Source organism: Apis florea, unplaced genomic scaffold (assembly GCF_048593485.1).
Source record: "Apis florea isolate Af1SG1 unplaced genomic scaffold, ASM4859348v1 contig_2495_pilon, whole genome shotgun sequence".
Taxonomy (NCBI): Eukaryota; Metazoa; Arthropoda; class Insecta; order Hymenoptera; family Apidae; genus Apis; species Apis florea.
Window position 1 is genome coordinate 47,094 of NW_028256595.1, and position 12,335 is coordinate 59,428.

General features: G+C 29.0%; 2 protein-coding genes across 3 annotated transcripts; both read left to right on the forward strand.

Annotated features, from left to right (window-relative positions):
• The first annotated feature begins 26 nt into the window (after window positions 1–26).
• LOC100865275 (FYVE, RhoGEF and PH domain-containing protein 4) lies at window positions 27–4,262 on the forward strand. The gene is made up of 7 exons (XM_003696924.4): window positions 27–774; window positions 895–1,335; window positions 1,409–2,127; window positions 2,311–2,516; window positions 2,695–3,060; window positions 3,231–3,682; window positions 3,781–4,262. The coding sequence occupies exons 2-7, from the start codon at window positions 902–904 to the stop codon at window positions 3,884–3,886; spliced, it is 2,283 nt and encodes a 760-aa protein (XP_003696972.2). The 5' UTR covers window positions 27–774; window positions 895–901; the 3' UTR covers window positions 3,887–4,262.
• Window positions 4,263–5,026: 764 nt separating this feature from the next.
• Window positions 5,027–10,546, forward strand: LOC100865157 (uncharacterized). 2 transcript variants are annotated; one of them, XM_086906926.1, is made up of 10 exons: window positions 5,027–5,559; window positions 5,726–5,811; window positions 5,933–7,555; window positions 7,646–7,985; window positions 8,106–8,275; window positions 8,356–8,826; window positions 8,902–9,199; window positions 9,306–9,468; window positions 9,655–9,914; window positions 10,045–10,546. In XM_086906926.1, exons 1-10 carry the CDS (start codon window positions 5,460–5,462, stop codon window positions 10,128–10,130), a joined length of 3,597 nt encoding a protein of 1,198 aa, XP_086763052.1. In that variant the 5' UTR covers window positions 5,027–5,459; the 3' UTR covers window positions 10,131–10,546. The 2 variants fall into 2 exon arrangements, with proteins under 2 accessions (XP_086763052.1, XP_086763053.1); XM_086906927.1 differs by having other exon boundaries at window positions 5,948–7,555.
• The last annotated feature ends 1,789 nt before the right edge of the window (window positions 10,547–12,335 follow it).

The window sequence follows — 12,335 nt, forward strand, 5'->3', positions numbered from 1 at the left end:
TCTCTATTGGATATTTCTATTGTAACTGTGTATTCGTATAAAAAGATTATATAAACGTTATTCATTTTTTACTTCTTACGAAAGTATATTGCTAAATTTACGAATTTTATAAGTATATTTACTGTATGAATATATAATTAAGAGAATTACATATAAAAATATATGAGATTAATCTACATTTAAGTACATTACGCATGAATATGCATACATGAATATGCATGTGAATATATTCGTGTAGATGGCACATATGTCATTCTAAGGTGTAACCAAGTACTGGCTGAAATGTCTATGTGTGTTTTCTTAACCCATATTATTAATTATAAACAGGTCAAAAAACTGAACCAATATTAAAGATCAAAATTATTAATTTTGTTCATTTTTATCTGTTAATTATTATTAAGAGTTATAGATAAAATATTAAAATCTGTCTTTTATCTATATACAAAGTTGTAAGGAAATTTTGTTGAAGAATATCTATATAAAATATAATAATAGTTGCATGTAAGAATAGTACATTATTAATAAATTAATGCAAAAATTAGTTTGCATCGAGCTACTATCTGAGATTTTTCACTGAAAAATTTCATTATTTTGGCTTCGTACAAAATGAGAAAATTCGATACAGGTAGATTCGTTGATTCATATCAACATGGAATAATATACATATACGCTCATGTTTAACGAACGTATAATATGTGGTTGTTGATCGACGCTGGATTCCACTAATTCAGCGTCCAATGTATTTATTGAATAAAATGATTATATTGCGAAAAGGTAATTAATAATAAACAATAGAAAATTTTTTATATTGTATTTATAATTTTGTAATTTTATAATGTGTTTTCTTGTATTAATTTAAATTATGATTGTTAATTATTTAATTAATGAATTTAGGCTTAGAATGCAACAGAACCGATCGATAGATGTTTCACTTTGGACAACAAGGCCGATTTTAAAATTTAAAGATAAAAGGAATTTTAACGGACCACTCAAAATGTTTGTATCAAGGACACAAACATCAAACAGTACCTTTTATACTGAATTAGAACCTGACGAAGTAATGGATAGAAAAGCTGATCTAAATGAGTTAAAAGAATGCCAGGATAAAGATTTCAACCATTCTGATATAATAGCGGAAAGTGAGAGGCAGGAAAATTATGATGGACATTCATTTCGAAAAATTGCTTCCTTTGGAGGTTTTCCACGATTTCGATCGTTTGTAATGTCGACTGAAAATTCAATGGATCAAGGTGATACTCAAGAAGGAGAAGAGAATTCGATGGAAGTTCCATTCGTACGAATATCGCGCAATGTTTTGGAATATAGGAATAGTAGGTATGTTAATCAATTAGGAATGATTGTAATTTATTTCACGAAAATATTTTTTAAAAAATCTCTCTTTATGTAGATATTTAACTACGGATAGAAATTCTCATCGATATGCAGTGGAATCATTTGCGATAAGCGAATCCGAAAGTGAAGAGGAATCGGAAGGAGCAAAATCATCGGAAACAGATTCCGCGATAGTCGTGAGTCATAATACTGATGACTCCATTCTAGAATTAAAATCGGTTGATAATACAAATTATTTGGATTCCAAAAGGAAAAATGCACGTCGAGTTGCTGAAGAATTGTTGATTACTGAAAAAAATTATGTTAACGTTTTACGATTGATCGATCAAGTATTCCAATTCAAAATCGATCAAGAGAATAGAGCACATCCTATGTTTCCTCCAGAGACTGTTCAACACATGTTCTCTAATATCAAATCGATATATAAATTTCACAATGATTTCTTGTTACCTCAACTTCAAGAGAGAATGCAAAATTGGGATTCAAATCCTAGAATCGGAGACATAATGAAGAATTTTGCGCCTTTTCTTAAAATGTACACAGAATATGTAAAAAACTTTGATTATGCCATGAATTTGATACAGTCTCTTCAAACTAAAGTCACCAGATTTGCTGCGATTATCGATGAGATTCAAAAATTGGATGAGTGTGCCAAATTATCATTGCCTCATCACATGTTGAGCCCTATACAAAGATTACCAAGATACGAGCTTCTTCTGAAAGATTATTTGAGAAACCTCACAGAAGAAAATGCTGATTACAAGGATACTAAAAGTAAGGATCTTTCGAGTTCCATTCGATTCGATGAGTTACTTCCGCATAAAATAATGCGCATCTAGCAAGGACTTGCTTCTATTTAAACGTCTATTGAACGGGGCACGTTTAAATAGACGTCCGTAGATGGCGACGATTATAATCGTAAAATCAAACGAACAGACATGGCTTTCTTTCTCGTAGAGGCATTGGAATTAGTGTCTACTGCTGCTAATCACACGAATGATGCAATGAAGAAGATTGACAAGTTCAAAAAACTTCTTGAAATACAAGAGAGTATATACGATACAACGGATCTAGTCAGTGCTACGAGGGAGCTTATAAAAGAGGGTCGTATCGTTAAAATTTCAGCAAGGAGCGGTGATCATCAAGAAAGACAATTGTTTCTGGTACGTACAAAATAATATTGTACTTAATATATACACAATTTAAATATATCGTGTACACATGAAAAATTTATTTATATATAAATTTTTATTGATACGTGTAACGATGATATCCATTTATAATTAATATTACGCTTAGTTAAATGATGGAAATAATGATTCTTTTTTTTCCGTTTTTCAGTTTAGCGATTTATTATTACTTTGTTCAATAAGATTAATACCTGGGCCATTATATCGATTGAGAGCTAAATTTCTAATCGAAAATTTGCAAATAATCGAAGGTGATAATTTGGAAACAGCAAATACATTTTATATAAGAGACGAAGATAAAAGCGTCGAATTATATACACATGCAGCCGAAGAAAAAGCAGCATGGCTTAATGCCCTGTTCGATACTATGCAAGAAATGATGAAAAGGAAAGCAAGTTTAAAAACTGGTGATGTTAAGACACTTGTCTTAAAGAGTGACGATATATCTAAGTGTATGATATGCGAGGTGATTTTTTCTGTGATGAAACGAAAACATAATTGCAGAGCTTGCGGAATAGTGAGTAATTTTTCTCAATGATATATATCATAATTAGTTGAAATGAAAAAAAAAATGTTATCAATGATAAACTTATAAGGAAATATATTTATCGTTCTTTTTATTATTATTATTATTATTATCATTATTATCATCATCATTTAATGTATAATATTTTATTTGCTATATAGATTGTTTGCGGTAAATGTTCAAATCAAAAGTTATTGTTCGAAGATAATAAGAATACGAGAGTTTGCCGCTTATGTTATACCGCTTTAACGCAACCGCTTGTTAAATCACCTTCTTCGACGTCTACATCTGGACCGGTACCAAGTTTATTACAAGTTTCAGCAAGCGCATCTTCCGTTATATCTGGATATCTTATGTTAAAAACTCAAGCGAGTAAACCTTGGACGCGACGATGGTTTGCATTACACGCCGATTTTGTTTTGTATACATTTAAATCTGAATCTGAAAATATGGCTTTGACAGCAACTCCTATGCCCGGTTTTATTGTTACGGAAGGTATTAAATTATCCGACGAAGATCCTTTAAGTTTCAAGGATAGACCTAGAGCTCTTAAAATGCATCATTCTAGGAAAAGTTACTATTTACAAGCGTTATCGGATGAAGACAAACAAAAGTAAGTTTCATATGTTTCTCGTACATGCGCGTATATATGTATACATTTATATTACGTTACACATTATTAAACTCATAAAATTCAAATCAAATTTTCAGATGGTTCTATGCTTTACAATTAGCTACTAAAGCAGAACTACCTTCATTTGCAACAGTAGAAAACGAAGACGCACAAAAAGATCAGTCGATTGTTCAAATGCGATAAATTATTGTCGATCTTAAGTCAATCTTTTACTGCCGTTATCATGTAAGATCGCAGAACGATAAAATAATCTAATTAGTAGATAATTATTATATGGAAATGATGTTAACTTATGTTATATAGATACATACTTGCATAAAAAACTTGTTGTTGGTGTATTGTCGTCGATTTAATGATGATCATATTGCCAAAACGCTTGTTGTATTTTGTACCATTTTTGTTATAATATATTTAAAAATATATAAGTATATATATTTATATTCGATATGATTAACTCGGACATTGCACCTATACATAATATACAAATTTTATTTCAATGATGTAAAACACAAATTTATTAGATTTTATTAAATAATAAACAAAAATTAATTTTTGTATATATTATAATATATCATAATTTTTACATTTTAACTATAATATAGAATTATCTAATATTATTTAATACTTCATATGTTATTATATATCATTCATATATATATATATATATATATATATATATATATATATATATGAATGATATATAATAATATATATATATATATATCATAATTATAATCGTTTTATGATAATTGGTAGAGAATTAAATAAGAATATGATATATGAAAAAAGAATTTTGCCATTTCAAACTAATGTTTACATACAAAGAATATTTTCTCTTAATATTTTCTTGTAAACATTCAACAATATTTGAATGATAAGCTCAAACTCATTTTTCAAGCTTGATGGAAATCGAATGTGAACGGATCATTGAAAATATCTTTGTACTATAATTCTTCTTTGAATAACGATATAAATTTTGCAATATTTCAATATTTCAAGAAAAATGATAAATTAACAAGCAAAATATGTATAAAACAATTATTAAATGTTAAATGGTAAGATATATTATTTTGCTATACAATTTTAAAAATAATTTAAAAAATTCATATAAAGATCTATTCCTCTCATTGAAAAAAAGTATTATATTACTATTTTTATAGGAAAAATAAAATTGTTATTAATAATTGTTATATTTTCGATATTATTGTATTGATACATAAATAATTATTATTGATTATTTTTATTCTGTACGTATAGCAAAAAAAAAAAACCAAAAGAATAAATTATGAAATACGAAATCAACTAGGGATTTTAATTTTTTTTTCTTCTCTTAATAATGACGAGTATAGAATACTTACAAAGTTACTACAGAAATGTAAAATAACGGGAAATGATTAAATGGGGGAAAGAGTAAGATCTGTATGAAAAATTGGGTGGGGGAAGGAGACAAATACTTATAAACAAATCGCGAATAGGGAAATGTACATAAGTCAATTGTACATAACCTCGGTTCTCGGGATTTAATTCGCTTCGAGTTTCATATTTTCAATGCGTCTTGTAAAAATGTATACATTTCTTTTGGATAATGGCCAAACATACTAAATGTAACTAAATGTAAAAGAGAATAATGTTTGATCTATAAAAGAAGTTTAGAAAATTTATTTTTGTTTAAAAATCAACGTTTTTATGTGACATTATACGATATTTTTTGATGAAAGAATGAGCGATCGAAGATATAAGATACGATGAAATAGTTATGTTGCCTTCGACTGGTTATTTTAAAGCTATTAACTGTCCATTTTATGAAAGTGGAACGTGTGATAGACCTTATTGTCATTTCAAACATTCGAAACGAGGTAAGTCATTAAGTTGTTGTTTGATATTTAATGCACTTTATTTTTCAAGAAATTTATTTTCATTCGAATATCAGAATTTTTTCCATAAAAGATACATATATATACATACAATATATATATATATATATATATATATATATATATAAAGATCTGATTATTATTTTAGAAGATGTTGGAATCACCACAGAGGCGATCGAGACGGTGGAAAACCGTTCCACGGGTCAAGTTGAAGAGTCCAAAGGTGCTACAATGGTAATATCTGATTTTTATTTGGAATTTTACAACAAAAATTACGAAAATTACAAAAAAATCAAAAAAAAATCTTAACTAATCGAAATTTTAATCAGATGTAGATAATAAATTTTCTTGCCAGAATGTTGTTTCTCAGGTAGTCGAAGGATTAGACTCAACGTTAACTTCTGGATCAACTGGAACGATAAATAATGTTACAGCCGATATGATGGAAGAAAGAACGGATACATCAGCATCTGTTAATATGCAACTTCCATGTGTTTATAATCCAACACCGATTGCGGAATTAAAGAAACGTCATATACCAATAGTATCTTATATGCCAACGAGAAAAAGTAAAGTTGCTGTAAAGCGTAAATGTTCTCCAGATGGAGTTAAGCCTTGGTTAAATATAGGTAACGAATCTATGGAATCTCAAAATGTTGAAATTAAATACAAACCTACAATGATAATCAGTCCTGAATCTCGAGATACTATGCAAAGTTACATACCTACATGTAAATCGGATTCAGCTTCGTTAAATTCTTGCAAGGATGGTAGTTCGAACGAGTATTTATTTAAAATCAGGGAAACTTATTATCCAAAATGTAAGAAGAGAAGAGAAGAATATGTTCCAAAGAAAGTAAAAGCTCCGTTAAAATCTGTCGATGGATTAAACGAATCTGCATTTGATCATTTTGAAACTGAGCTTGATATGATGGACGAGGTTACTAAATTTACTAAATCGTCTATTAAATCGATTTCTGATGTACAATCTGACAAAATGTCTCAAGATAATAAATCTTCTATAAATATTGAACCGAAATTTTCTGATGACGATGAAGAAGAAAATAATCGTGATAATGTCGAAAATCATAGTCACAATGACACAAATAAAACCAATACTGCACAAATTGATTCCATAGACACGGAACAAATTGATTCGTATCGCGATACTGAGAAATCCGATTATTTGAAAAATAATCAGAAAATAGATGCACATTATTCAAAGTCAATTAATGATAATAATTGCATTAATGAAAATACATATAGTAACATTTTGAATCGAGATAGATTTCCAAATAAGGAAAATTCGAAAAACTCCTTGCAGTCTGACAAAGGAAATGTATCGGAAGTAGATTCGAATAAAGATACCTTTTTAAATGATAAGGAATATAAGAGCAGGGATAAAAATAAAATTGAAAATCAAAAAGATCATAATACATCTCGTAAGGATAAATATGAGTCGAATAAAAAAACTCATTCCACCTCGTGTAGTAAAAGTAAAAGTAAGAATCATTTGAGACACAAAAGCAAAGGATCAAGAGATAAGAAATATGATAAAGATAAGAATAAATATAAGCATCAGGATAAAGACAAAAATAAAGAAAGCAAACACAAGACGAAAAGTGATAGAAGGGACCATCATAGATCTGAGAAAAAACGTCACGGCTATTCTTCTGAGAAAAGAGAAGAACACGTTAAAAATAAAAATGATAAAAATTACAAACATTCGAAAATAGATCGTAAATCGAATGATATGATAATCGAGAAATTGCACGTACATGAACGAAATAAAGAAGAAATAAATTCAACTCACAAATCGGTAAATTTGATAGAAAATGTCCGTCTGAATTCGTTGAACAATAGCGATGAAGAGAACGAGGATCGTCAAAGTAGTATTATCGATAACGATATTGATGTAACTTTCAGTACATCTGATTCGGATCATGATGTACAAGAAGAATGTTTAAAAATATTTCAGGTATGCACATTAAAAATTGATCTTATCGAGATTCTCTAAAAATTGAAGAATAGTATCGAAGAATATATTTATATATATTTGTGTTACAAGGAATATCAAGTACCTGAACGGTCAAAAGAAATAGAGCCATCGAAAGAATTATCGGCATTCCACGAGAACGAAAAGGAACAAAAAGAAGAGATTGGCAGAAAAAGAGTGGCGCACCCTTCAGCTGCTGCATGTGTTACCAGACAAATTGGAATTAATCAACAGGCAAGAAAATTGATAAATCCGCAACAAAAAATGTATGAAAGGTGGCGTTTAATACGAGATACTGTAACAGAAAAACCTATTACCGCGAGCAGTAATATTTCTAAGGATGTACGCCGAATTTGTCCCGAAACGATAGGGATAGGAACGAGCAACAATGATTTAAAATTAAATGGAAATGGTAATATAATTGTTTTTTTGGGGAAATACACAAAAATATTTTAAATATTATAAATAGACATTGTGTTAATTAATTAGTTACCTATACGAGATTTATTTTGTTTAATAATATTTGTAACAGGTCGCGTTCGAATTGCTCATGTACCGTATGCTAAATCTCTAGCAATAGAAAAAAAAAAGGTGACGGAAAATTGCGTAGGAAAATTGGGAGAAGCAAAAATAACGGATAATTATAAAACAGCTGCGCAAACGGCGAAGAGCGGTGTACGCATTGCTCATGTTCCACAAGTGGTCTGTATTAAATATTTTAAGAGTAGTTATTAGGGTATAATATTTTGTTATAATTGTTGATATTGTTAATTGCCTTTTAGATTCCTCAATTAATACGCCCTGAACCATTGCAAGTAACCACGCAAAAATTTCCTTTAAATGTTCGTCAGTATTATGTGAATATGATGCATGACGTATGCGTATTAATTTACACAAATTCCGAGGATGCAGCTCAACGTGCAGTCAAAGAAGAATACGCTTGTCACGAAAGATGTAAAGCGCTAGCTGTTTATAAAAATTCTTGCATGCTTGCTGCTCATAGATTGAGAAAAGAAGTTGATCAAAATTCATCTGTGGATAATAATGCAACAACAATGCCGGGTAGCAGTACGATGTCTCACGAAGTAATACTTGCTGGGAAAGTTAAAGGTTCTTGGAGTGTTCTTAAGACAAAAAAATCTGTTATGGAATTTAGAGGTGCAATTTTATATAATATGTTAAAAAAATGGATAATGACGGAACAACAACTTCGAGATAACGGATTTCCTCGTCCACATCCCGATGGTCAGAAGGTAAAATATGATAAAATTTAATAAAATTCATCGAATTTATTTATTTTTTAATGTTAAATATTCTTTGAATTAAAGGGCCGTGCCAAAGTTTATGTAACCAATTCGCGAAATCAAAGTGTTCTGTCAAAAGTGCCTAACGAAAGAATTTGTAGTCGATGTGGTCAAACTTACATGATCGATAAACAAGGATTTGCTTTACAACCACAGAATTGTATATACCATTGGGGCAGAAAATTCACAATCAGAGGTGAAAGCAAATATAGTTGTTGTCAACAATATGGTTCTGCAACTGGTTGTTGCGATGCAAAAACACACGTTTGGGATTATACAGATTATGAAAATCTTCGTGGTTATGTAAAAACTTTGCCAAAAAGTAATTCTTAAATATTTATTCTTTTTTTTTATTTCTCTCTCTTTTTCTATTCTTTGTTTTACATTGTTATTATTCTTGTTATCGTTATGTTATCGTTATTGTTAAGATACACCGATCGAAGAACAAGGAGTATATGCGCTTGATTGTGAAATGTGTTACACTACTCAAGGACTGGAACTAACCAGGATAACAGTTATTGACGAGGATTGCAATGTAGTATATGAGACGTTAGTCAATCCGCAAAATCCTATAATAGATTATAACACAAGGTAAAAAAGTATTAAAATTTGTTCTTTCCTCTCCCTTTTTTCCTCTCATCTCCTTTTTATATGGAAAATATATATATTCTTCATTTAAAAAAAAAAAAGAAATATATATATATATATATTTTTTTTATTTATTTATTTATTTTTGTTCTTTTTTTGAACAAATAACAATATTATTCATGTGTGCAGATTTTCTGGTATTACGGAAGAAAATATGAAAAATGTTACAACAACGTTATTAGATGTTCAAGCGACACTGCTGACAATGTTTTCTGAGAAAACTATATTAGTTGGTCATAGTTTAGAAAGCGATTTCAAAGCTTTAAGACTCTTGCATGGAACTGTGGTCGATACAAGCGTAATGTTTCCACATAAAAATGGATATCCACAGAAGAGAGCATTAAAAAATCTTTGCTCGGAATATTTAAGAAAGCTTATTCAAAATGATGGTTAGTTGAAAAATTATTTATTTTCTATTTTTATTAGAAGTATATAATTAATTTGTTTCATAATTTTTTTTATACGATTATTGATGGAATAAAATTAACTGTTCCAATTAATCTTTTAACAACATTACAGTTGGTGGACACGATAGTAAAGAGGATGCCATCGCTTGTATGGAATTAATACTTTGGAAAGCAAAGGAAGAAGCAAAATTACAATAGATGATGTCAGACTGAATTGTGTATAGCTTATGGTTTTACGGATTATTAAACGATGATAATCGTTTTTTTTTTTTTTTCTAAATATTGTATGAATTGTATTATAGTTTTTTATGTATAAATGTGATATACATACGTCAGATAAATTGTGGAATCGATTATTATCACAATCACAACTCACCTTTGAATTACATTTACAATTTTATGATAGTACAAGTTTATTCTTTTGGTCGTATGTAATTCATACTTTTATAAGATTTCTTTATTATTGCGCTTTGATTTTTGAATCGTTCGAATGTAAATAGAACAATATATATGATCTATGTTGTATCTTTTTTCTTAGTTGTCTTCGAAACTATACAAGATGTAAACTTATTTTTGGAGATTAAAAGTCTTGCAATAAACGAACTTGAATATTTTGTACGTGTTCAAATATTTTCTTCTTCGATAATATTTTTTTAATTAAAAATTAAATTATAAAATATATTAATTTACTTTAATTATTTAATATTTATTTTAAGATAAGTAATCGACGATAATAAATAAATAAAAGAGAGAATATAAATAGAAATAATAAATAATATGTACACGGATAATAAAAAATATATTTGATTTTTTTTTGATCCAATTTTATTATATAAAACTACATCGATGTTTCATTCAAATGTGCGTTCAATCGTTTTGTACCAACATGGCATCTTGATTTCAATTTTACCATTGAAACACAATCGATCAACAATTTTTTTACTCGATTCGTTCGATTGAACTAAAACATTTTAGAATGCGTATACTTTGACGTATAACAGGTACCATGACGTGAATAAGCGAGCTTATTTCGTTATTTGCATCTATGGTTTGTATATAAATAGCTCGCAGCTACGTTTTGCTGTCATAAACGGACTCTTTTTCTCATTTTAGCACCGTATTGAAAAATAATCATCATTAACTTTTACTTTTTAAATTTACTGTATCCAAGATTATTTTGTCTCCTCTTTCTCTCTCTCTCTCTCTCTCTCTCTCTCTCTCTCTCTCTCTCTCTCATTCATTTTTTCTTTTCCCCCTCGTGTACATTATTTTCACCTCTTCTCATTTTCTCGTTCAAATTGCAATGAGAAGTAATTCGAAGAAAAATAATTCATGTTTCATTGACACACGTACATATTTACTATGTGTGTGTATCTCATTAGGAAATCTTGAACAGTATTCGAAATATATTGATAAAAGGACGAAGTATCTTCCTTCGAATTGTCTTAAAACGAAATGACGATCGATGAATTTATGTTATGAGTATGTGTAAAAGGAAGCGTTTATATTTTTCATTCGTGTTGGGTAAAAAATAGTTTATCTGTCTCCTTTGAAACAAACATTATTGTCAAGATATATTTATATCCTAATCTTTGGTATTTTGTATTTCTACTGGTTCTTATATTGAATATTTCTCAAATTTTAGGCATTTTACCGCATTCGCGTGTAAAAAGAAAAAAAGATAAAGAAGTACGTATTGCATCGTACGTGTTTCAATATACATAAGTAGCTACATACGTATATATGCATCGACACAATCCTAAAGAGATATCGAATATAATGTCGAATCATTTATATATATATATATCACAATATATATATATATATGTGTGTGTGTGTGTGTGTGTGTGTGTGTGTACATAGTGAAAATATATTTTAAAGTGTCGATAATAGGCTACCTTTGGTGGAAGACTATTCGAATTATGGACTATATTCGCGGGTTGTGTAATTATTATAGCAACATAACAATTTCCAAATATGGAAGCACCCCGATTGACTTTATCGTGTGATAGAAATTGTGCTAATACGTGAATAGATATTGCAAATTAAGCGAAAATGTTGAAAAATAGCTTGCTTTGTATGTGTGATTGTGTGATAATAATAATTATCATGGTATACGAAGGCAACTATTCAAAGACACGTATATAAATCGTATCAACGTAACGAATGATATCGAATATTATTTCATATTTCTCGATTATGAGGTGCCTTTTCTTTTTTCATTTCTCTATTCCTAATTATACTTTTCGGAAACGATACCCATTCGACATCGATTTAAAAAAATTGTTTATAACGAGACATTGCGTCATTTTGTATACATTTACATAATGAAATTTCTATTCTTTCGACGATTTGATGTGAAATAAAATAATAAAATAATTATCGTATAGTATAGAAAAAAGA

What these genes read in the sequence shown, in the direction of transcription:
- LOC100865275 (XM_003696924.4), top strand. Translation starts at nt 902, where the DNA reads ATGCAACAGAACCGATCGATAGATGTTTCACTTTGGACAACAAGGCCG. An exon ending in TGATTACAAGGATACTAAAA is followed by an intron (nt 2,128 to 2,310) that starts GTAAGGATCTTT and finishes TCTTTCTCGTAG; the next exon opens with AGGCATTGGAATTAGTGTCT. An exon ending in TCGGATGAAGACAAACAAAA is followed by an intron (nt 3,683 to 3,780) that starts GTAAGTTTCATA and finishes TCAAATTTTCAG; the next exon opens with ATGGTTCTATGCTTTACAAT.
- LOC100865157 (XM_086906926.1), top strand. Translation starts at nt 5,460, where the DNA reads ATGTTGCCTTCGACTGGTTATTTTAAAGCTATTAACTGTCCATTTTAT. An exon ending in TTTAAAATTAAATGGAAATG is followed by an intron (nt 7,986 to 8,105) that starts GTAATATAATTG and finishes TATTTGTAACAG; the next exon opens with GTCGCGTTCGAATTGCTCAT. An exon ending in AAAGCTTATTCAAAATGATG is followed by an intron (nt 9,915 to 10,044) that starts GTTAGTTGAAAA and finishes ACAACATTACAG; the next exon opens with TTGGTGGACACGATAGTAAA.